Source organism: Leptopilina heterotoma, unplaced genomic scaffold (assembly GCF_015476425.1).
Source record: "Leptopilina heterotoma isolate Lh14 unplaced genomic scaffold, ASM1547642v1 Lhet_27, whole genome shotgun sequence".
Lineage (NCBI taxonomy): Eukaryota > Metazoa > Arthropoda > Insecta > Hymenoptera > Figitidae > Leptopilina > Leptopilina heterotoma.
The window spans coordinates 407,817-435,006 of record NW_025110978.1 but is presented as its reverse complement, the minus strand read 5'-3'; the positions used below and the strand labels follow the sequence as shown (position 1 = coordinate 435,006).

Sequence of the window (27,190 nt, the reverse complement as noted above, 5' to 3'; positions counted from 1 at the left end):
TTTTTTTCTTAATTTAAGATGCTATATTTTTAAGACAGCCTTATCCAGCAAAACATTTCTAAAATTTTCTTTTTACAGCAATAAAATTGGATATGAAAGACATTTAATTTTTAAAAAACTTGTTTTTAATTTTTTCAGGAGAAAAATAGAGAGAGAAATAAAAAAGAAGGTAGTTGTAATCATTATCAGTATATTCCAATTCAAATTAAGTACAAGGTGGAAGACATATTCATAAAGGCACAATTTCGCAAAATATATTCCAAAGAGAGAGCAATAATTCAATGTTAAGAAAGAATTTTTGAATGTAAATTGAAGCAACAATATATAGTCAAATAGCATAATTTGGATGAAAGCATAATTTGTTTGGACAAAAAAAAAACCAACTCGAAATATTCAAGAAAAGATTTATAATACAAAATGTTTTCCATGCACGTTTCGAAATAAATGATTCTCATGCGACAAGAACAATATAATAAAACATCTCCTAAACATACATAATGCAATTTTAAGGAAAACGACAAGACTCTTTTTTACATTATGATAAATGAGTAACAATAACATGACATTAAAGTAAACTTTAATTGACTTTTATGTAAACATATGTATATACACACAAGTCTGGAAGGAAGAGTAAATTGCTTCTCCTTGAATGAAATGCTTACATAAATGCTTGATTAATTCCAGTTTGAAATTCCTAAGAGAGAAACGCCTGCAAAAAACCTGTCCCACAACAACTAGAACATCAACATTTAGTAGAACATCTACCATCATCAACAAGCATCAAAAAGCGAATCTATAGCTGTCCTCAATGTATTCAAAATTAACACTCATTTATGGAAGAATTTGAGAAAAAAAGGATAATCTTAACGAAACAAGAAGACATTAAATGATGAGAAATTAAACACCGAAAAAGAATTTCTGTTGTGGTTTATTTCTATCGAATGCTTAAATTTGAACCAACAGTTTTTACATTCAATTATGATGCTATTTACGGATTTATAAAATTATAAACTAAAAATTTCAGCCATGGACAGTGTACTGGTCTAGTCGAGCATTATTGAAACGACAATAGACATTAGAAAAAGTACTTTTTTTTTAACACTATTCAGCACTAAAGATTGACGAAAGTTATAAAAAAAAAGCAATCGCGTGATTACCGTGACGATAAAAATCCGTCAAGGAGCTTCCCTTGCACCTTAGAAAAAGCATCCCTTCAGCACCGTTAAGAAGAGGAATTTCAGAATCAGAGCCCTTTGTCCTCCTCGTTTCCCTCCTCTTTTCAAAATCAGGGGCCATTCAAGAAGCGTTTCGCTATTCTTCTCCCGATTGCTTTTCACTAATATATGAACATAAATGCACTTTATCGTTTTATAAAAAGATTACAATAACTATTACCGTAGTGACTATTATCACTGATAGACACGGAACACACACAAAACAATGAATGCTTTTTGTGACACAAGTTCACTTCATTACACATTCGGCGTTTTCTAGTCAATGCCAAGCGTCCCTCTTCTTCTTCTTCCTCTTCCTTAACCTCGTCATCAAAGTTCCAAGACAGTTGGTCCATTACGATTTTTGAATCATGATTTTAAGCAAATTATGTAACATTAATGCCTCTTATTCGAGCATACATATAAACTTGTTAATATAAATATATGTGTATATGAACTTGTTGACAAGTATATCTCAAAAAAGTGACGCACAGTTACTAATGATAATTAAACACGATCGTACATCGATGAAAGTCAAATGCAAACTAGTGGTTGTCTTGTCGCTTTTTGCTTTTTCGAACGCATATAGTTTGTGCTTGTGGTTATGTCTGTCAAGCTGACACAGTGAATAGCAAGTAAACAGCCCCTTCTCCAAAAGACCAATGTGTGCCCCCTCCTTTTTTTTTATCTTTAGCCGCACAATCCCCTCCTTGTCATGATATCAGAAGCCACCAACACCAAGCGAATCGAAAACCGCCTCCTCCTACACCACGTTTTGATCACGTTCTAGTGCTGTTTGATTCTCTTCTTATCCCCACCGACATCGTCGCCAACCATCTTGGACACCCGCGACGAAGGTGACCAATCAGTAGACGATAATTACAGCCACTTGTGTATATATCATCATCATCATCATCATCATCATCATCTTGCACGTTAGTATTGTTAGTTGGTACTCTTCTTTTTCAAGAATGAGCATCGTCAGAAAATATTTCTCATCAGATAGTTAGGTGATGAACAAGACGCTGAAGAAGATGATGATAATGATGATGTAGACAAAAATGGTGATGCTGATAATGATGCAGATGATAATGAAGTAGAACCTCGAGTATCCAAATTAATTCGAGCAGGACCTGGTCCATAATCGAAAGTTTAAATAAAAGAAACAATTGCAAATATTTTCGTTTATAATTCCGGATAAATTGTTCTCTTGAAGTTATTTTACCCTATTGCACGGCATTTATATCTTTCTTTCATGTATTTACATCAAAATCAGATAAAATTTCTTGAGAAAGATGTTTGTACCGATGGATGTAAAAAACGAAATTTCGGGTTGAAGATGAGAAAAAAAGTTCGGATAAAATGATTTGCCGTTCGGATAACAGAGGATCGGATATAATCGAGGTTCCATTTTTATAAAAATGGTATGATCATGATTATAATGACAAATAAAAGAATCATCAAAATTATCTAAGCAATTAAACGCTGAATCAACAACATTCAAGTAATACTTCAGAAAAACAAATGTCACCAAAAACAAACAAAATCCACATTTTGTCTGATTTACAGAATAAAATGAGTAAATTTATAAACCTATTTCGTATTTTTAGACATTACCTACTGTACCAAAGTAAAAACCTAGTAATTCGTATTTGCAGTAATGTCGAAAGGCGCGTAAACGCTAAGCGATTTTCAACCTAACAGTAAATGCTCAGAACTAACAAGGTTTTTTACTTTGGACAGCAGAAACCGTGTTTAATAAAAATTGTGACTATAGAAATAGCAGAAACAAAATTATTATTTATTATTTCCCTTAAACTACTTTTTAAACACTTAAAAGCTCCTAAGCCGTAAAAGAATATCTATTGTTTCTTTGTAACTAATTTCTACAAGCGCTTTAGTTGATTCAAGAACAAGAGTCGAATCAAAAAATTTTTTAACTGTTGGAAGAATAAAAAAATGAGACTAGAAATTAAAAGTCGGAAGTTCCAAACTCCAAAGAGAATTTAAGTGTTTGTACTTCATCTAAATCGGTGTATTATAATCTGTTATTTAATTCAAACCAAACAGGAAACAAGTCATTTGCTATGTATATGTAGAAACATACGTGAGAAATAAATTCTTATGATGTTTTAATCACTTTTTCAGATAAAATTTTTGCGATAAATATTTTGTCACACTGTGTGTAATAGTAAAATTAATTCTTTTTCCAAAGAGTTTCCGCAAATTTAATAACAATTGCATAGTGTTAAGTAATACAATACTGCACATCAGCAGTTGAATTAATTTTTTTGTTTTTTTCCGGAATTCTTAACAAAAAAATTGATATACACTTTTAGAAATTCTATTGGCAGCATAAAATATTCTTCTTTAAGAGGTATATAAAACATTTTAAGAAGTACAAAATAGAAGTTATTTTATCAGCATAAAATATACTTCTTTATGAAATATATTTAATTTTATATTTTAAGAAAGTAAAAAATATTGAAAAAAGTAATATAAAATACTTTTGGAAAGTCCCTAAAGTTCTGAACGTTCAAAACGAACAAAATTTATTTATTTTTTCATCGAATTAAAATTTTTATTGCGATAATATTGCATTACGTATTAAGAAACTAAATTATAAAGATTTTGAATATTCAATTTTGCTACTGCTTTGCATGACAGTCATCTATTTTTGAAAATATTTATATTGGCAAAAAATTTCGATCAACTGAAAGTTAAGAAATTGTGGATCATCTTTAAGAAGTAAAAATACTGATAAAATGGTTTAGAAAAAATAAAATACAGACAAAATTTTAACTTTTTCCCTGACCCTGAATATTATTCACTCCAAAAATTAATAGATACTCAAAAAAATGCTCTATTACATTTATTTACGAATTTCCTTAATTGTAAAATTATTTGAAAACATCAATAACTTCTTTTTTAAATAAATATTTAATCGTTATTATTTTTCTATAGTAATTAAGATTTTCAAATTCAAACTTTCTGAAATTCAATAACTTACGAGAATATTATTATAAAACATAATATAAATCATTATTTTATATCATATGAATATTGTAACTATAAATTTAAATTTTCAAAGATTTTAATTTGAACCCTATTCAAAATCCAATTATTTCTAAAAAATTCACGTTATAATACAAAAATAAATAATTAATTAAATAATTGAAAATTTCTTAAAATTGAATTTTTATGAAGAATTTTATCAAAATTTTTAAAAATAATTGAATTCTTTCGGTGAATTTAAAAAAAATTTAAGAATAAATGCAACTTTCTATCATTTTATTTAAAATTGTATAAAAAATCTTTGAAATTCTGCGATTTCTCAGAATTTTTAAAAACTTTTTAAAAATAATTAAATTCCGTCGAGAAATTTCATTAAAAAATGGAAAATAATTTAAATCTGACGAAGAATTTTATTAAATTTCTTTTTAAATAATTGAATTCCTGTGAAAATTTTTATTTTTGAAGAGAATTGAATTCTTGGAAAGAATTTTATTTTTGAAAAGAATTAAATTCCTGACAAGAATTTTATTAAAATTTCTTAAATAATTGAATTGCTTCGAAGAATTTTATTTTTTACGAAAATAATTGAATTGTTTCGAAGATTTTTACAAACATTTTTGACTATAATAATTGTATTCTTAGGAAGAATGTTATATTTTACTAAAGTAATTGTATTCAATTTTATTCAAATTTTTCAAATTTATACAGCATTTTATGAATTTTTTTAAAAATAATAAATTGATTTCTTGCGAAGAATTTTATTCAAATTTTTTTTTTAAATATAATTGAATTCTTAAGAAGAATTGTATTGAAAATAATTAAATTGTATAGGAAAATATTAATAAAATTGTAATTTTTATTAACTAAATCTTTTAAAGAATTTTGTACAAAATTTTTTTAAACAATATAATTTTTAAAAGAATTTTATTTAAATTTTTCGAAATAATTAAATTTCTCAGAACTATGTTTTTCAATTCTTTGAATATATTTGAATTCTTTTGAGAAACTTGATAAAAAAAATTAAAAATAATTGAATTGGTGCGAAGAAATTTATAAAAAATTGATAAGTAATTGAATTGCTGTGAAATTTTTATTAAAATTTTGTTTAAATAATTGAATTCTTTCGGAAAATTTTATAAAAATAGTAGATATTAAAAATAATTGAAATGAGGAAAATTTTTGAAAATGATTGAATTTTTGCCAAGAATTTTATTAAATTTTTTGAAAATAATTGAATTTTGGAGAAGAATTTTATTATTTATAAAGATAATTGAAATTTTGAGGAGAATTTTTTTTAATTTTTGAACATATTTGAATTTATGCGATGAAGTTTATCACTTTTGAAAATCATTGAATTTCAGTAATCAGAATTTTTTTATAAATTCTAAAAATTTAATTTTTTTCAAAATTTTTAATAAAAATTCCTGATTTTTCCCTGGTTGCCCTGACTTTTTCCTGAATTCCCTGACCTGTGGCAACCCTGTTTAAGATAAAATACTTCAAAGAGAATAAAAAAATACTTCTTCTGAAAGTGTAAAGAAACGTCGGTAATAATTATAAACTATTAAAAGATCCTACTAAAGAAAAAATTTACAATTATGCCATCAAAGAAGAAAAAAAATGGAACAATTAAAGATCTATAAGTTTTTAGGCGTTCCCTCCCCGTAATTGCAAAATATATATTTGTAAACATTGGTCAATGGCCCCAAAGCGATTAGAGTGGGACTGAGTTCTATTAATAACCAACATTCAAGAAAGCTCTTCGATTTTGAAATAAAGTGGCACCACACATTCAAATGCGTTAACCTACACAATCACCTGAGCTAACTAGATAATATATAATTGAACAATTCTTGGTGAATGGAATAAAAAAATTCCTCATTTGCAAAAAAAGAAAGAAACTTCAATGAAATAATGTCAAACCTTTTCTTTAATTTTCTAACCACTTAAATTAATCAAAAGAACAATAAACAAATTTTAAGCAAGTAATCCTACAACTTTAATGTAGAAACTAAAATTTCTCCCACAAACAAGAAACAAAATATTTTTAAACAAAGGATTTTGCTCTTCTATTATTTATATAATCTGTATTCATTTTTTCGCAAAAATTTTCATAATGTGAAATAGACGAATTTTTTTCTAATACTCACGAACAAAATAAAAGTCAATATCAAACATTATGAGCGAACTTTTAATTTAATATAATAATAACGATCATGAACTCTTTAATGAATAAATAATGTCCATACTGACAAGATAATTTTATACTAATACCCGAGACGAATCTGATCTTCCTGACCTCAAATTAAAGCAAATGTACTTCTTAAGTTTCTTTGCATTTAAATATATATGACACATTTGCCATCTTTAATATGTACATTTTATTAAATTTTTCAAATACTATCATTTAAATTTATTTTTCACTTGTATTTCTTCGAGAACTAATCTAATATGTATTTGAAATATTTACTTACAACTTCTTTAAAGAAATAATGTGCCCAAAAATTGTTAAATCACGAGATTTTTTTGATTTTATTTTTCATATAATAAAAATGAATAAAGACACAAATAAACAATAGACTGTGTGGTAGAAATGCTTAGATTGATATTGAATAAACGAATCGGAATATATTCGACTGTTTCGTAAATATAATCATTGCTTCAACCCCGCTGTTGTTATACTCTGTGTGTGAGATTCAAGTCTTCAGCGAATGTTCGACTGATGTTCGATTTGCAATATCAGCAAAAGAATGCTTTTTCTTTTTTCTTTTTTTATTGGTGATTGAATGACTATACAAGCTCAACAAGCAGATAAATACCGAGGACGTTGTCCGTACAATTCGTTATTGATTTTCAAATAGCAAAAAGACTATGTACGCTTTCTGAATTTGGATCAATAGTTTAGAAAATATCTTGAATTATTTTTATTTTTTTAAACGAAAAGAAGCTTTGGAAGATTTTAGAACTTTTCGCAGCCAAAAAAGTTCTATGGAATTTTACTAGAATGATGCTATTCTGCACTAGATTTTCTATTCTGAATGAAATCTAGTGAATATTCTGTAGAACTTCTCTAGAACAATTCAATTATTTCTATTTGAATTCTGATAAATATTAGGTAGAAATTTGCACAATTTTCTTAAAAATAATTATTACATTATTAATAATATTACAAATTAAATTTTTCTCTTTTTGAATTTCGCGCCAAAACAGTTTCTTAAATTGCCGCCTAGAGGGCATGAAAATTCGCTCACAAACGCAATGAAACGAATTATAAATTACAATAATCAGGCATCACAGTACCTACCTTTCTTTTCAAAAAAGGTGAAAAGAGGAATTTTTTTCCTCAAAAAGGGGATAATAAAAATTTAAAAATAAAAAATTTGTTAAAATTAATTCCAGTGATCGTCAATTTGACGAAAAATTGACTATCACTATCGTTATTCTTTTGTTAATTCCTGCAATCAATTTGACGAAAAATTGGCGATCACTGTCGTTATTCTTTTTTTATTATGATATAATAAGGTTAGTTTTTCTACTGTTCGCTTCGTTATAAAACCATTTTGAATCAGCGACCCCAAAAACCCCTAAGAAATGAATTTCAGGCAAATTTAAATAATTTTAAAATTGTTATCCGCCATATTGGATCGGCCATTTTGAGTTTTGAAAATCTGATGTCAGATTCGTAATCAGCGACCCCAAAAACCCTCGAGTAACAAGTTTCAAGCAAATCTGATCACTTTTTATACATTTCTTTTGTGCTGATGTTTTTCTACGTTTTTTTAGCCAATTGCGTCCATCTTTGAAGCGCAATTGTAAAAAAACTAATAAAGCTAGAGGTGTGGGCTTTATTGCGTTGAAAAGAGCAGATCATTTTCTATAAGAATCATGAACAAAAAGTTTTGAACGTTCAAATGAACGAAATATTTTTTGTTAAAAATAGTTTCATAGATTATTGATTACAATTCAAATTAAAAACTCAAATTTTACATTTAGAAACATTATAATTAATTTGCTTAATAGTGACGCAAAATTATAGTAATAAAAATTTAATTTGAAGAAGAAATAAATAAATTTCGTTCATTTGAACGTTCAAAACTTTAACCTCCTTAAGAATCACTAAAAAACTGAAAATAGATTTTTTTGACCTAAGGTCCCTTTTAACATTCCAGGTCACAACTTCTTTTTTAAATAAATATTTAATCATTATTATTTTTCCATAGGAATAAGGATTTTCATCATTTCAATTCAATTATTATTTCCTAGAATTTTTAACTAAAATTCTTCTTTAAATCAATTATTTAGGTACAATAATTTTTTAAAAATTCTGAGAATTTTCAAATGTATTTGTTTACAATTCAATTTTACGAAATTTCATCGATTATTTTGAAAAAATGTAATTCTACAGAATTTTTAGTTAAAAATATAAAAAATTCAGATTTTCAAAGATTTTAATTTGAAACTTTTTTAAAATTCAATTATGTCTAAAAATTCACGCTATAATGCTTTTAATATTTGATTATTATGTAAAATTTTAACTGAAATTTACTTAAATCAATTTATATTAGAAAATTCTACGAGAATTCAATTGTTTACATAGAAAAATAAATAATTTATATGGAATAATTGAATGTTTCTTAATATTGAATTCTCATAAAGAATTTTATCAACAAATTTTTAAATAATTAAATTCTTTCCACGAATTTTAATAAAATTTTTTTAAATAATTACATTTTTCGAGAAATTCGATTTAAAAATAATTGAAATTCTGCAATGTGTTTGATTATTTATGAAAATAATGAAATTATTGCGAAGAAATTCATAAAAAAAATTTAAATAATAGAATTCTTGTAAAATTATTTTATTATTTATGAAAATAATTAGACGTTGACGTAGAATTTTAATAAAATTTTTTTTAAATAATTGAATTCTTTTAAAAAATTTTTTTAAATTGAATTTGGGAAAATTTTTGCAAATAATTGAAATTTTGCCAAGAATTTTATTAAAATTTTTGAAAATAATTAAATTTCAATGAAGAATTTTGTTATTTATAAAGAAGAATTGATATTTTGACGAGAATTTCTTTAAATTTTGGAATATAATTGAATTTCTGCGAAGAATTTTATTATTTTTGAAAATAATTGAATTTTTGCAATTATTTGAAACTTCTCCAAAATTCAAAATTTTTTTTTGTGTTTCTAACTACAATTCCTTGATAAATTCATTATTTTTAATAATTAATAAAATTATATATTAAAAAATTTAACTAATTTCAGAATTATTTAAATTTTGAAAATTTTTGCAAAAATTTAAGTTCTTTAGAATTTCTAATGAAATTCATTCAAAATTGAAATTTTATAAAATATAAAATTAAAAATTTAATTAATTTTGAAATGTATAAATAAAATTATTTATTAAATAATTTATAAGTTATAATTTTATGATAGTTCTTCAAGAATTAAGTTATTTAAAAAAAATTATTGTCAGAAATGGCAAAAATTGAAGGTTTTGTATTAGAATTTTTGTTTTTTTTTTAGAAATACTATTAATAATAATATTTTAATTATTTGAATGTTAATTAATTATTTTTTTAGAGGTCTACATTCTGTTAAATGAACCACATTATAATTTATAAAATTCTTTACGATTTTTTTATTATTTAAATCATTATCGTAAAAAAATATATTTATATTATGTTGTGGTGTTGATAATCTAAGTCAGAAATAAAACGCACTGAATTCTATAACATTGAGTCTAAATTTTATGATTACACTTTAAAAAAGATTTCAAAAAAAGAAAAACTTGTTTATTTTTGGTTAGAAAAAGGTGAAAAAGGGGACAAATCAGCAAAAAAGAGGAGAAAGGTGATAAAATTGAAATAAGGGGACAAAAGAGGACCAACTGTGATGCCTGAATAATAAATAAATTAAAAATAACTTTTATTAATGGATAAAATTAGAGAAAGCAAAGTGGGTGAAAAATAGATTATTTTAATTATTTTTTTTCTATAATAATCAATTTTCTTTAGTTTTATTTATTTATAGACATTATTTATTGGTTTTATAATTATTATTTTGCTTATATTTATCTTGTATCGTTTATTTGTTTCTAAATTACTTATCTCTCTCTTTTTTGCTTCCTCGTGAGGAAGCTTTGTAGTCGTTTAATTTACAAAATTTTTAAAAATCCTTTTAACAAATTTTCTTCTATATATATATGAACACGATAACTCGAAGAGGTTTTAACGAATTTGGCTAAAATTTACCAGGTATATTTATCATAAAAATATCTCGAAATGGATTAATAGACTTTAAAAAATTCTCAGAAAAAAAATTTTTTTTTACTTTTTTCTAAAAATTTTTTTTTTTTTAATTTTTTTAAGTTGGTTCTTGAAGTTAATAGATAATAAAATCTTATTCTTTGCATCAAGACGAATCGATTGGTATATAAAAAGTATAAATTGTATGAGAATTTACAGAGTTAATCACAATTAAAGCTGAAAAATTCTCATTTTTATCAAAAAATGAGTTCTTTCCGCAAAATTATGTTGCCGTATAAGGAAATCTTACTCATTTATTTCTAAAATCTTATTTCTTGCACCAAGACGGATCGATTGGTATATATAAAGTATATATTGTATTTAAATTTATAGAATTAAAACCAATTATAGACAAAAAATTTGCACTATTAATAAAAATTCATTTTTTCTTAAAAATCATGTTGCTGTACAATAAAATGTTATTATTTATTGAAAAATAAATCAAAAATCTTATTCTTTGCATTAAGACGAATCGATTGATGTATATAAAGTATATATTCTATTGAAAATTATAGAATTAATTACAATTAAAGTTGAAAAATTCACTTTTTAACTAAAAATTTTTTTGTTTATTTAGATTCATATTACTGTATAAGAAAATTTTATTCTTTCTATTAAGACGAATGAACTTTATTTTATAAATGTTAAATTGTATAAAAATGATTTAAAAATGAAATATATTTATCGTTAATGCGTCCTCCACGAGGAAGCAAATTTTTTTTGCTGATCGTAAAGAGGAAGCAAAATGTTCATGTAATGAACATCTGGATTTACAACTTGTTTACAAAATTATATTTTTTCATTGATATTAAATTATTGTTATTTTTTTTAAATAACTGTAAATATATGTGACGCGTAGATAAAAAGTGAAGTAATTCATTTAGTAACCGAAATGAACGATAAGATAAATAAAAGTAAAAGTATGTATAAATAAATAAAAGTAAAAAAAGTAGATTAATATTTAATATTCCAAAAGTTTTGAACGTCCAAATGAACAACAATATTTCTTTATTACTTCTTGCAATTTAAATTTTATTCTTAAAAGTTAAAATAATTCTATTTAAAATTTAAAAAATTACTTCTTATAAACGTTTAATTTAATTTATTATTTAACCTTGACGTATAATAATTTTTAGAAATATTTGAACAGAAAAAAATATTTCGTTGCAAAATTTAGAAAAGTTAATTGTTGTTTTTTTTAAATTAAATTAATTAAATTCAACAGTAAAGATTTTGTTAAACGAATTTTTTTTCAATCTTAAAATAATAAAAAAAAAAAAGAAAATCTGAATAATTCTTTCACCTTTGCTTCGAAGGACATAATTAAGAAAAAATCCCAAACAATTTTCACGATAACTTTTTGGGTGTTCGAATAGAAAGGAGGAAAGTTTTGAGTGATTGTATAAAAAGGTAGAAAGCAAGAAAGTCACCTAATTGATTACGCAAAATCGAGAATGTTTTAAATATTACAGAAAAAGAAGAAAATAATAATAATAATTTGCTACAATATTTACCTTAGTCGTTTAATCAGAATTTATATTTATTTATGTAAAATTATCGACAATATGAAAAAATATTTTTTATACACTCTGAGTGTATATACGCATGAAATAAATAAAATATTTTCTTTTTCAATATTGTACACCTGAGTATTTGTACATCATTCTTTCTTCTCTTTTTTATTATTTCATTACATCAAATATATTAACATTAAAGTATTAGAAAAATATTAGCAATATATTAGCAATCAGCAAAAATGATTAATAAAATTTTTAATTCTAATTTTTTTCTAAATATTTTCCTAATCCAAAAACATGGCAATTAGTAAAATATATTTGCAATATATAATCAATTATCAATATACTAGTAACTAAATATATTACTAATTAGCAAAATTCATTAACAAAATTATTCTTCATAATTTTTTTCGAAATATTTTTCAAATCCAAAAATATATTAGTAATTAGCAATATATTAGTAATTATCAGTGTATTAGCAATTAGCAATATCTTAGTAGCTAGAAATATATTTGCGATTAGCAATATATTAGTAATCAACAACAGTACATTAACAAAATTATTCTTTATATTTTTTTTCGAGAAATATTTTTCTAATCCAAAAACTCGATGATGCGCATCAAAATGACAAACTGGAATTTAATTTATAAATCATGACTTTGTGAGCACCTCATATGCAAGTCAAATAATTCTTTTTCAATTATACAATTTTTTTCCTCTTTTTTTTTACTAAAACTGTTTAGTATCAGTTCTTTTTCCTCAACGTTTATTTAAAACTAGTTGCTGTAGGTCGTGGATGTTAGAAAATGACATTTAAAAAAAAAAACAGAAAACGAAACAGGAAAACATCAATTACCGTTGTTATATAATCAGAGCAAAGCGGGAAAATTAACAGAAATTCTATATTTCTCAAAATTTATAAACAATTTTTAATTTTTAATTGAATAAATAAAATTTTCATTTTTTATTTTCATTTCATGAAGAGGGAGAAACATTGAAAGTTTTTTTTTTATTTCTGTTTTCAAAAAATGTAAAAGTATGTACATAAAATGTTGGAGGAAAAAAAACAAAACTAAAAACCCTTTTCACCTGTCGTCGTCGCAAAAATTGATGGCACGAGTAAACCATTGACGTCATAACCGGCCTCATTAAAATGAAAAGTGAACGCATTTCTTTTGCATCAGGTTTGTTAAAAATTTTTGTACATTTTTGCTCTCGTCCTTCTCTCTTTTTCTCATTGAAAAAGGCTATTCGATCTCTTTAGAGAAAGGACACACAACTTGTGCTAATTTCTTCTTCAATTTCTGGGCTCCACCCAAATCGTATATCGTTTTACGATTTGCGTCATCATTTATAATGACTTCGATATCAAACTTTTCTCTCTCTATATATATATTGTGTCTCGGAGGTAGAAAACAAAAAAATAAGAATAACTAAATAACAAATTTATGCCAATTTCTTTTTGCAGTGAATTCAAAAAGGGAAAAATATATTTTTGACGATTTTTGATACCTTATAAATGAAAATCGCCACTACGTCTATGACTCAGCAATCTATTCTAATGTTCAAGACGTTCGATAAATGCAGGAGCGTAATTACACACGTTGTCCGACCCGTTTTTTTCTGACGCATTTTGTATAAAAAAAAAAAGAATCGATCTCAAATAATAGTCTCTGAATTAGTAAAAAAGTTTACTAATTTCAATTAGTGAGTTGACTTTTTGCTTTTGAAATAGTAAATTTTACTAATAAATAGAAGTACTAAATTTTACTAATTTATTAGTAAAATTAATTTTTTTAAATTTTTTGTTAGTAAAGTTTAGAGGGAATATAAAATTTCGAAAAAATTAAAGTTTCATTGTATATTAAAGGCAAAATTGTTTTTCTACGCGATACAAAAGATTTAATAATCGATGTGCGTAATATCTAATAAACATTTTTTTTTCAATCATTCATTATCGCAAATAACAAGTGATTCCAGTTTTCTAGAGTTTGAAAGAAAAATTAATCAAGTCACTAGGTACATAGAAAAAATTTTTTTTCACTGAAACCAATTACATCTCGGTAATTTAAGTATTCGTTTCGCTTTACTTCTTTAAATAAGGTATTAAAAAAAAGCTGATGAAACTGCTATTAACTAGTTAATCATTCAGATCTGTTTAAAAATATCAAAACAATTTTTATCAAAATTCAAAAATAAAATTTAAGAAACAAAGTTTTTTTCAAATTATAACTGATGTAAATTCTTTTTTTACATGGGAAAGAATTTTTTCATTTTAAACTAATTATTATTGTATTTTATTTTCAATAGATTTAATAAAATTCTGCGAAATAATTCAATTATTTTCAAAAAATTTAATAAAATTCATCGTAGGAATTGAATTATTTTTAAAGATTTTAATAAAATTCATCGTAGGAATTGAATTACTTTTAAAAATTTTATTTCAATTCTTCCAAAGCATAAAATTATTTGAAATAATTTTGATAAAGTTATTTAAAAGAATTCAATTACTTTCAATATAATTTTAATTAAATTATTTAACAGAATTTAATTATTTTCAAGAATTTCGATATAATTCTTCGCAGAAACTTAATTATTTTCAAAAATTTTAATAAAATCCCTCCCAAGAATTCAATTATCCTCATTTAATTTTTTTCATAAATAATAAAATTTTTCGCAGAAATTCAATTATTTAAAAAAATATTAATAAAAATTCTTCACAACAATTCAATTATTTTAAGAATTCAACAGAAATAATAAAATTGATCTATAGAAATTTAATTATTTTCATAAATAAATAAAATTCTTCGCAGAAATTCAATTATTTAAAAAAGTTAATGAAACTTCGCTATAAAATTCAATTATTTTCACAAATAAATAAAATTCTTCGTAGAAATTCAATTCTTTAATAAATGTTAACAAAATTTTTTAAAAGAATTCAATTATTTTAACAATTATGTATAATAAAATTTATTGCAAGAATTCAATTATTTTCAATACAAATAATAAAATTGACCAATAGAAATTTAATTATTTTCATAAATAAATAAAATTCTCTAAAAAATTCAATTATTTTCACAAATAAATAAAATTCTTCGTAGAAATTCAATTATTTAAAAAAATGTTAATAAAATTCTTCATAAGAATTCAATTATTTTAACAATTATGTATAATAAACTTTTTTCGCAAGAATTCAATTATTTTCAATACAAATAATGAAATTGATCTATAGAAATTTAATTATTTTCATAAATAAATAAAATTCTTCGCAGAAATTCGATTATTTAAAAAAAGTTAATGAAATTTCTCTATAAAATTAAATTATTTATATATAAATAAATAAAATTCTCGCAGAAATTTAATTATTTTTAGTACAATTTAAATGAAATTTCTCTAAAAAATTAAATTATTTTTATAAATAAATACAATTTTTCGCAGAAATTCAATTATTTTTAAAATGTTAATAAAATTCTTCACAAGAACTCAATTATTTTCAAAAATTTTAATAAAATTCTTAATAAGAATTCAATTATTATTAACATCAGGAATAATAAAATTCTTTGCAAAAATTCAATTATTTTACACACAATTTTAATGAAATTTCTCTAATAAATTCAAGTATTTTCAATATAATTGTACTGAAAATTGTGTAAAAAATGTAATTATTTTCAATACGATTTTAATTAAATTCTTCGAAAGAATTGAATTATCAAAAATTTTAATTAAATTGTAAGCAATCTTTAAATTATTTTATCTCCAAAATTTTAAAAGCAACAAAAATTACGTTCAAGTGAATGAAATTTTTTTTTACTATAAATATTTTTAAAAAATTACTTATTAAAATAAATTAAGCAAAAATCTTTTTAAAACAATTCGTTTAACAATTTTATATATAAAAATAATAAAATAATAAAAACTATATAATAAAATAAAATGTCCCTAAAATTTTGAGTATTCAAATGAACGACGACATTTTTTTCTAATTTAGACAGTTTCAATTCTATTACAAAATATTATTTCTTATATTTAAGAAATAAATTTTAAAGTAAATAAATGTTAAATTTACATTATATACGTATATCATTTCAGTGTAATAATTTTTGAAAAATATGTAAAAAGAAAAAATTATTCCGTTCATTTGAATTTTCAAAACTTTAGGGAAACAAAATAAAATAATGTATAGAAAATAATAAAATAAAATAATCATAATTAAAAAATAATTTTATATTAAATTCAGTTATGAAAAAATTGTGTTATTATCATGTTTTGTTGAATTTCCATTTAAAAGTCAAATTTCAAGTTGATTCTTATCAGCAAAAAAAAAAAAAAAATGATTCTAATTATATAAAGACAAAAAAAGTTTGGCATAAATTTCCTAATGATTAGAAATAAATTAAATTTAGATAATATGTTCACAATGTATATTATATATAGAATGCTTGTGAATAAATAAAACGAATACAAGTACAAAGTATATACCGCTCGATTAAAGTAAATCTCATCTTCAACTGGACAATGACCTATCAAGCATTGTACTTATCATTAGACCACATACATTAGAAAGTGTTAAAACTCTTGTTAACAAATTTTATAATATGTATCACGCATCAAGATTAATTTCCAAACAGTTTATCAAAAACAAAAAACTTTGGTTAGAACAAAAAATTGTTATAAAATTTTTTTTTTAATAAGAATGTTCAATTATCATTACAAAAAATAATATTAACTAACAATTGGAATGTTTCTAAAGTTTTGAACGAACTAAATATTGTTATAATTATAATAATATTGAAAATAAAAATTTTGATGTTAAAAAATGTTTAATTTGCGTTTCTGACTTTTAATATATCAATTTTTCTAATTTAGTTTTGAAAATATTTATATCGAAAAAATATTTCGTTTATTAGAAAATTCTGAACTTTTGGAACTTCCATTTAAAAAATTTATAGGAAAAAATTGTTTGCAATATTTGAGCTAAAAAATTATTAAGAAACTTTTCTTTTTTCAATTTCTATATAAAAATTAAGAGCAATAAAAATGTTAACTAAAAAAATTTTAATGTTGTAAATTATTATATATTTTATTTATTTTAATCTGTTGCTTTTGTTCTTTCAATTTAGTACTTCAGAATAAAAGGAAAATTTTCTTTTCTTTGTAAGCCCGTTTATACGTTCAAAGAAAATAAATTATATTAATTATTATTATATAATAAAAAACAATTACAATTATAATAAAATAGAGATTAAATATAGTAAATTCGAGAAAAAAAATTACGAAAATAAAAAATAGGACAAAAAGATTAATACTAATAGTACAATAAATTAAAAGACAGTAGAGAAAAAAAATTTGGAATTATTTGAAATCAAGCTAAAAAAATTATTTATTGTTCATATTAGATATAAATATGTGAGTAGATGACGAAGTGTGTAATAAATATTTTTATCATAATACTTGTGTGTGAGATATCTTTAAAAAATTGAAGGATAAACTTAACCCGGTTTACTGGGGTAAAAATTATCTACAACAGAAAATTATCTTTTACAGTGGCGCCACAATATTAACTTTGATATGAAAAGGCATTTTTTATAATAATTCTCTTCTTATACCTGACGCATATTATAAATCTCAATTCCAAAGAGTGCATTATTTTTCCTTTCCATTGAAATAATAAAAAGAAAAAAACAATTTTTCATTTTCATAGAAATTAATTATATAAATCCCGAGTTAATTTTACGATGCCAAAAGTAAATTAAATCGCTCTTTGCTAAAATTGAGCAAATTTTAGTAAAAAATATTTAAATTTATCGCGGACGTATTAAAATTTAATTCGGAGGTAATTTCACTACGTAGAAAGTAAATTTAATCATTTTTTAATCAAATTTACTGTTTTTGATAAATTTTACGTCGTCAAAAGTAAATATAACCATTTTTTGCTAAAATTTTCTACTTTGGAAGTAATAAAATTTACTTTGAATTAAATTTGACTTTGGTCGATGCAATTTTATTTAGAAAACAATTTTTATATTTTATTATTTATTTTTGTTTTAATAAGTCAAAAGTAAATTTCATAGTTATTTGCTAAAATTTAGCTAATTTCAACATAAAATTTAATCCATAGAAAATTTTACTATGTTGAAAGTAGTAAATTTTAACAGAAAATAATTAAATTTACTTTGGACGTTGTAAAATTTATCATGAACAGTAAATTTTAGTAGAAAATTGCTAAATTTACTGTTTTTGAACAATTTTTAATTTTAACAGATTTAATTTTAAATTGAAAATTGAAATAAAAATTTTAAATAAATTTTAGCAGAAATTTGATAAATTTACTGTTTTTGGTAAATTTTTAATTTTAGCAGATTTAATTTTAAATTGAAAATTAAAATTAAAATTTGAAATAAATTTTAGCAGAAATTTGATAAATTTACTGTTTTTGATAAATTTTTAATTTTAGCAGATTTAATTTTAAATTGAAAATTAAAATTAAAATAAATTTTAGCATAATAAATTGCTAAATTTACTGTTTTTGATAAATTTTACAACGTCCAAAGTAAATTTAATTATTTTCTGTTAAAATTTACTACTTTCAACATAGTAAAATTTTCTCTGGATTTAATTTTACTACGGTCGATGAAAACTGTAGCAAAAATGGTTAATATTTATTTTTTTTTTTTTATTATTTATTATTTTATTTAATTACTCTTGTTATTAACACTATTACGTGATTACAAGGGAGTTTACGCAGATTATAAAATTATACATACAAAATCAACGAAAGTAACAAAATTTCGAATTATGAGTTAAGGCCGGGAAGACAAAATTGTAATAAGCATATTTACAAATTGCTTAATTAACGACCGATCACAGCTCGATGTCAATAGAAAATGTAACCAATTTTTGCCAAAATTTACTACTTTGAACGAAGAAAAATTTACTCTGGAATAAATTTTACTTCGGACGATGTAAATTTTTGCAAAATATATGTTATTTCTAATGTTTCGAACGTTCAAACAAAACGACGATAATTTTGTTTCTTTTTTTTATTTTGTTTATTCAATAAAATTATTTTCTGAAAACAAAAAATTACAGCCGCAGTTAATAAATTTTACTACGTAAGTAATAAAAGTTCCTTTATTTATTTTTTCCGCACATAATCAAACTCCCCAAAAAAATATTATTCACTCTAAATTGAAAATGAAATACATTTTTACAGAAATCCATAAAAATCTCAGTCAATTTTCAGCCAAAGAGTCAAAAGAAAACATTTTCCTTTTTCCTTAATGAAGTATAAAAATACCACATTTCCAAACGTGGACAAAAATAAAGAAAACGCAATTAATGGTTAACGGAATACGAAAACTTAAGAATGGTTTATTTTTCCTACTAACAACACATAAAATAAACCATAAATGTTTATTCATTTAAGTTTTAAGACGCATCGTTATATCAAGGTCACTAATCTATTTATGCGCCCACTACGACTTGGTTATTACAGCTTCCTGGAGGTAAAAGAATCTTTAAAATCCACCAATTCTCCGCGCACATTTAAATTAATATACAAAAAAAAAGTGAGAAATATTTTTTGCCAAATATTTTCTCTTGAGTTTTGTTACGAAATTATTTGACAACTGTCTCTCGGTAATATTTTTTTTCATGTGAAATGGTTGATGTAAATTGAATTTAAAATTTTTTTAAATTACCTACCAAAAAAGAAAGAAGAAAAAAAGGAGCAAAAGAAAAAAGAAAACGAATGATTTCATGAAACTAAAATATAAATACTTATAAAAAAATTTTATACTACAATATTTTGAAACAGAAAATAAAAATTGTGACAAATGCAGCTATTTGTTCGACTATATTCTTCTCTTTTTGCAGATAATAAAATCGCGTGAGATTTTATCAGAGTTCATGGCCGTATAAATCGAAGTCTCAAAGGAGACTGTAAAAAAATACTTAAAGTATTATTAATTGACACATATTTTCTAATACCTATATTCTTCACTTCACAGTAATTAAAAATTTTCTCTATAATTATAATTTTTTTTTTATTTTTTCTTCATCTTTATATGTAATTTTACTTAACGTCTATTCAAAAACATATTCTTTATTATATACCCTCAATCTCAAGATTAATCTTTTATTTAAACAATTTTCATCATCCAATTAGCGACATTTCAAAATTCTACAATAATTTTTAGTTCTCATAAAAAAGGGGATTTTTTGAAATAATTATTGATGAAAGTGTTAAGAAATAAAAAGAAAAAAAGGAAAGGAAAATTGGGGCAATTGTCTAAAAAAAAGTGAAACATATCACAATTAAGAGTACGTCTTTCTATTGTATACTGTGACAAATACTCATGTGATGTTGATTGCAATAAAACAAAATCAAGTACGTGGCAGATAGATAACGAAATTACAGAGATAGCGCAGGTATAAAATATCCTATAATATATAAATCAGAGACTTCTTTTTTTTATATGGCGTATTTTTAAATTAGTTTGCGCCAAATATTTTTACATTTTTATTATTTCCGAAAAAAAGAGAATTTGAAATGGCACAAAAACTGATTAAAAAAAATTTTTTTTTTTATTTGAACACTAAATTTGCGCAATCATTGAAAATAGAATTAATATCACACACTATTATTGTCTGCAGCTGTTTTTTATTGGTACAATATTTTAAGAACACAATGATATCGTCTTTTTATAGTCAATATAATTCAATTTAATTATTAAATCAAATTTCATATAAAGAAAAAAAAATTTTTTTTTAAACATTTAAACTTTACCTTGAGCAAAAAAAAAAAGAAATTTCAAATAATTTTCTCTTAAATTGATAAATTTTCGTTTTGGTAAAATTCAGAGATTTATATATTATAATTTTATCAAAAAAAAAGAAGAGAAGGAAGGAAAATTTGTTCCAAAGTGGAAAAAAAATATGAGAGAGTGTAAACAAGAACCTTTTTTGAGATTCAGTTTCCCTTTGTTTTAATACAATCATTATGGAATTTATATTAAACTGGAAAGCGGAAAATTTCAACGGGGGCATTGCTTCACTAATTGGCGCGATAGTTTGTACAATAATTAATTTGCCGAGAGCCAGACGGCAGAGGAATGAACTTTGAACTATAAAGCATTCGAGAAACTTACGGGATAGAGAATAAGAAACGCGGGCAGATCAATACCATAAACAATCTAACAAAAAGAATCGTAAATTTATAACTCCACTCGCCTCAAAAAACAAACGAGAAGAAATTTATATATTTCTCGACCCATCGATTTTAACACAAAAGGACCTCCAATTATTTTTTCTTCAAAATAATATATAAACTAATACAAAAAAATAATAATAATAGTAATAATACTGTTACGAAATAATAATTAAAAAAAAAATAATGCAAATACGAAAAAATGTTATAACTAATATATTTTTATTTAAAAAAAAATTTGTTTAAATAATTTTGAAACTTACACATTGAATAAAAAAAATTGTCATATTATAAAGATATTTTTTGAATTATTTTCATATTTCGATATTTAATATTCAATGAATAAACAATCAATTCAATAAATGAGGCTCCGGATCTTAAAAGGGCACTTTCAGCATTGATTTTAAATGGTAAAAGTGCCCTTTTAAGATCCGGAGCCTCAAATATCAATTATTGAAATATAAATTTAATATTCAATAAAATATCCAATAACATTCAATAAATTAATAATTTAATGTTCAATAAATAAATTCAACAAATTCTAATTCAATTTCAATAAAAATTCAATAAATTTTAATGCAAATTTTTTTCATTTTTATTCTATAAAAAACCTTATTTGACAGATTTTTTTCATTATTTATAAAAAATGTTAGAAAATTGTTGAAAAATATTATTAACAAGAAATGGAGAATATATTTTGCATATTTTCTGTTTCTCAATAACAATAAATATTGTTCACAAAATTATAAGTTTCATTTAAGAGAAAAAATTAATTAAAGAATTTAAAAAGTTTTTTTTTAAATTAGAAAATTTCTTTTTAGAAATTAATAAAAAAAATTTGCATAATTTCTATTTCTTTATTCTTCAAATTTTTTGTTTATTTTTGCAGAAAATAATAATTTGCACCCATTCTATTTCTCAATTAAACATTTCTTAGCAAAATTTCAAGTTTTTTCAGAAATAAAGAAAAAAAATATTTATAAATTCGATTCGCTAAACAAAATTTTTAATAAATTGAAAATAAAACTGAAAATTTTTAAAAGATTTTTGTAAAATTTGCACCATAACTACGTTTTAATTAAACATTTTTTAACAAAATTTCAAGTTTTTTTTCGAAAAAAAAGAATATTTATAAATTTGATTTGTCAATCAAAATTTTTAATTAAAAATAAAACTGAGAATTTCTAAAATATTTTTATAAAATAATAGAAAAAAATTCTATTCGTCAATGACAGTTTTTAACAACATTTTTTTTTTGCTTTTTTTGTAAAAAAAATTGCCATTTCTATTTTTTAATCTCAATTTTTAAAGAAATAATTTTTTTTTTTAAATTAATGAAAAAAATGTACCTAAATTAAGTTTTAAGTGAAATAAATGGAAAAAGTTATTATAATTTCTACTTTATAATCACAAATTTTATAAAAAATTGTTTTTTTTTGGGGGGGGGGGAGGATTTTAGCTAGTTAATAAATAATATAATATTCAATAATTTTAATAATAAATTTCTTTAGTAATCAATTTATTGTTAATAAATTCATCTCCATATTTGCTTTTGTAGTATTTTACATTAATTTTGCAAGAGAATTTAAAATAAATTTTCTGCTTGTAACAAAATTGAATAACAACTATATATTTTGTATATATTCAGTAAAATGAAGAAAAAAAAATTAACTCAAAGTTTCGTTTACTATTTATTTGACATTTGAATATTCCGATTTTTTTTCAATGTCGACGACAAAAAAAAGCGAAATGAGGCATGAAATTTATTGACTAATTATAAAAACAATTTTGCTAAATTGAAGGTGACAAAAAAATATGGAATTAGTATTAAAAAATCTTGAACTTAACGGATTATGTAAATTCTTCTCTTACACAGTCAAGAGAATTAATTAATTTAAAACTTTGATCAATGTCTGTAAAAATAATTTCACAGCTTAATAAATAAATTATCGTCTCTCTCTCTCTCTCTCTCTGATTATAATTTGATAAAAACTAAACTATATATAAAATTAATAAACAACGAATAAAGAAACTTATGACAATTATTTTTTTTTTCGATAAATTAATTGTACTAAATGAAAAAATTTTATCGTGTCTAATTATGATAATAGTAATAATAATTAATAAAAATAAAGATAAAAAATAATAATAATAACAAAATAATAATAATAATAATAATAATAATAATAATAATTATTATTATTATTTATGATAAATAAGTATTACTAAAAGTTAAAAAATTAAGTCTTTTAAATTATCCAAAAATTGATATTTTTGATCTAAAATTATATTACATTGTAAAAATCTAAAATGTAATTGTAAATTGTAACTGGAGAGAAAAAAGAGGAAGTTGGTAGAAAAAGAGTGCAAAGGGTAAAAATTGTTTTTCAAGAAATATTTACCATATGAAAAGATGTGAGAAAATGGAATAATTTTTCCCATATCGACTTTACAAATCTTACATCACTGTTCCAATTAGATAACTTGTATTTAATCAGCTACTTAACAATTGAGTAAACAATCACTCGACTTAAATTAATTAATATCATCTAGACACGAAAAATAAGTGATTATATGCGAATATGTTTTAAGAATTCCCATCAGCATATTAAAAGGTACAGTGACCGGGCACTATCGTAGATAAGTGTATTTCGTAATAAGAACACTGATGCATTAAACCCGATGTTAAGATACTGATTATGACGTCATATTTTTGACTTCAGATACTTTACAGATAGAGACTTTGATTTTATGCAATTTTACGCACTAGCAGAAAATATAACAAAGAATAACAAATTATTCAAACATAACCTCAAACAGAAACTTTCTTTTACTTCAAAAATACACGCACAATCATTTTCAAGACACTCTCATTTATCACGTGATTCTCTTATGTTACAACTGTTTTTTTCCCTTTTTGTTTTAATTATTTAATTTGACTAAATTTTCAAATAGTTGTAAAATTGTTAAGATTAGTAAAATTAAAAAACTACATAATTCGCTCAATAGTACGAAAGGCAAGCAGAATAAATCCCAGTACAACGAAACAAATTCAAAAAACAAAAAGTTTTTGACTTTTTTTGAATTCATTTATATTTATAGTGTCAGCCATATTGTGTTGATATTTGCGGTATCGAAAAAATTTGCAAAATTTGAAACAAACGGCAAGATTTACAGAATAATTGTCACTGTTTATCAACTAAAGATGATAATTAATGAAAAATAAACTTACCGGTAGAAAGTTTAGTGTTTTTTCCATAATATCTCCGATTCCTTTTCTCTGACTTGTTGCTCTTCAACAACATTTTACACGTCTTTTAACCACGTTTCCAACACACACCACCTACGCATCATACGTTAGCCATTTGTTTTTACCAAAAGTACACTTGTAAAAGCAGATCCAGTCAGACCAGTTTATGCAAGTTCCTCAGTTCGATGTTTCATGTTCTTGCTGCTTTCCATGTTTCTTTGGCTTGGAGCCATTATGATTGACGCAGCATAATTAGACGTCACACACGCAGATTAAATACATGTATTTTTGTTTAATTCTCGATTTTGCGCATTACATAACAATGTTAATTGATATAATGAAATTGAAATTCGTTTAGATATTTAGCACTGTTTTCATTTCTTTAATAGTAAATATAGGAACCGGTGTTTTTAACATGGTTTAAAGATGAATAAATAAATGCCCTTGATCAAAATATGTGAATTTACAAATTACCGAAATTATACGTAATTTACTTTATTTATATTTATTTTTACGTAAAATGAGATAAAATTTGTATTGTAATGTAAGTGCGATAGAAACGTAAGGTCGGTAAGGTAGTATTCACATGTACGGGGCTTAAAATTTCCACCAATCAGAATCATTCATTGTTGCTGCCATCTTGAAGTGATGAAAGGAACTTTCAGTTCTGTCCAGATTGTTCTGACGTCAACACGTTTCCACTGATTTTGAAATTAAACAAGTTAAACTTATTGTATTGTTTGAAAATTATTGTTTTAACGCAGTGATTACTTAAAGTAATTAAAGAATTGGATGCCGTATAATTTTTATTCGATACAAGTGGGGAATTTGATTATTTGTTTCTACAGTGTTGGCAACAGTAGTCGGCGGCCATTTTAGTACAATGTCGACGACAGAAGGTGAAAAAGTGCCAATTCGGAAAACTTTATAAATCCTTGAAGACCTGGTAAATCTAAATGTTAATTAACAATATTTTGCAATATTCAAGTTTTTCTTTGCTCGAATAATTATTAAATCGTAAAAGTTTTTTGAAAAAGAATAAGAAAAGACAATATTTGTCAATTTATAAATGGCGTATAGAATTGACAATGTATCGCGTTTTTGTCAAACATCTATTATTGTTAACTGTCAAAACTGTTTCCCAAGATTATTTTCACCTAACTAGTTAACAATTTTGGAAAAAATAATGGATAAATTAAATATTTTGTTAAATTTTTGTCATTGCAAACTTAACATCATTTTGCTAAACAAGATATCGTAGATATCTAGTGGTAAAAACGTAAACTACTCAAACTTGCAATGTTGCAATTCATATTAGTTCAGCTAGATGGCTTTTTATTTATAAAACTTAAAACACCGAAGAAGAATAAAATGTTTTTAAAATTTAATATCGAATAAAAAAGAAAAATAAATATTATTGTCCATGGGGTGATGTATTAAATCGCTTGGGGTAATAATCAAGAGAGTTAAAGGATTTTCGGAAAATATGTTTGGATCAGAATGGAGTTTAATGATTTACGTATCCACGCATTTCCTTTTGTGTTATTCGGAAGAAAGAAACAGAATTGCGGAAGAAGAAAAGTAAACCAATTTATGGAATTCATCGAAAAGTGAGTCGTTTTTTATTTAATTTTGCCTTCCATCTATTATACTTAAAATGATGTTTTAAGATTTGATGTTATTTGTTCTTTCATATAAATTAAAATTACAATTTTCGATCAACAAAAATTAATTGTCAAATTTCAGGTTAATTGTTAATTCGCGAATATATATATCATTTGTATACTTTTGTTTGATAAATTACAATAAATTTAATTTCAAAATTTCACTCATATAGATAAAATGAAATATAGAAAGAATACTTAATTAGCAATAAAAATATATTTTTTTATATCAAATAAAGCACTTAATCAAAAATTGCAACCAAAATATTTATTTTACGTGTACAATATATTTTCGGAAACAACTTTTTACATACGTATATAACATTTTAAACATCATTTTACAATTTCTAAAATTTTAAAACAATTTTTTTACTATCTCAAGAACTTTTCCTGAATAAGAAAAAAAATATAAACAATTATTATTGTTTATAGAAATGTACATCAATTGACATTATTTTCGGAAAAAATGTGTTCATGTAGAAAAGTTGAATTTACAAAGAAATTTACATAGAATTATTACTTATAAATTGTTTAATGAATAATTTTGCTTAAACATTTCAAAATGAATTGAATTTTAAATGATTTGCGTTTACAATTTTTATAAATAGATGAACTTCAAAAAATTTTAATTTTATATTTTATAAAATTTCAATTTGGAATGAATTTAATTAGAAAATTTAAAAAACATAGAATCTTGAAGAATCTTAATAATTCAAATTCTTCTGAGATTAGTTAAGTTTTTTAATATATTATATTTAATTAATTATTAAAAATAATGCATTTATAGAAAAATTTTAGTTAAAGACACTAAAAAAAATTGAATTTTGGAGAAGTTATAAATAATTGCAGAAATTCAATTATTATATTCAAAAATTTAAAAAAAAATCTCGTTAACATTTGAATTATTTTTGTAAATAATAAAATTCTTCTCTGAAATTCAATTATTTTAAAACATTTTAATAAAATTCATGGCAAAGTTTCAATTCTTTTCAAAAATTTTTCTCAA

General features: G+C 23.1%; 2 protein-coding genes across 6 annotated transcripts in view; one reads left to right on the top strand and one right to left on the bottom strand.

The window, feature by feature from the left end:
• Window positions 1–24,972, bottom strand: part of LOC122503783 (nuclear factor of activated T-cells 5-like) — a 58,690-nt gene extending 33,718 nt beyond the window's left edge. The window contains exon 1 of one of the 4 annotated variants that reach the window (XM_043614470.1): window positions 24,503–24,972. In XM_043614470.1, the coding sequence (XP_043470405.1) occupies window positions 24,503–24,575 (73 nt within the window). In that variant the 5' untranslated portion in view covers window positions 24,576–24,972. Of the gene's footprint in view, window positions 1–1,157; window positions 2,107–24,502 lie in introns of those variants that run through there. The other 3 variants (XM_043614467.1, XM_043614469.1, XM_043614468.1) reach the window with 3 other exon arrangements.
• Window positions 24,973–25,277: 305 nt separating this feature from the next.
• Window positions 25,278–27,190, top strand: part of LOC122503812 — a 282,660-nt gene continuing 280,747 nt past the window's right edge. For both annotated transcript variants that reach the window (XM_043614528.1, XM_043614527.1), the window contains exon 1: window positions 25,278–26,130. In XM_043614528.1, coding sequence (XP_043470463.1) covers window positions 26,021–26,130 — 110 coding nt within the window. In that variant the 5' untranslated portion in view covers window positions 25,278–26,020. The remainder of the gene's footprint in view (window positions 26,131–27,190) is intronic.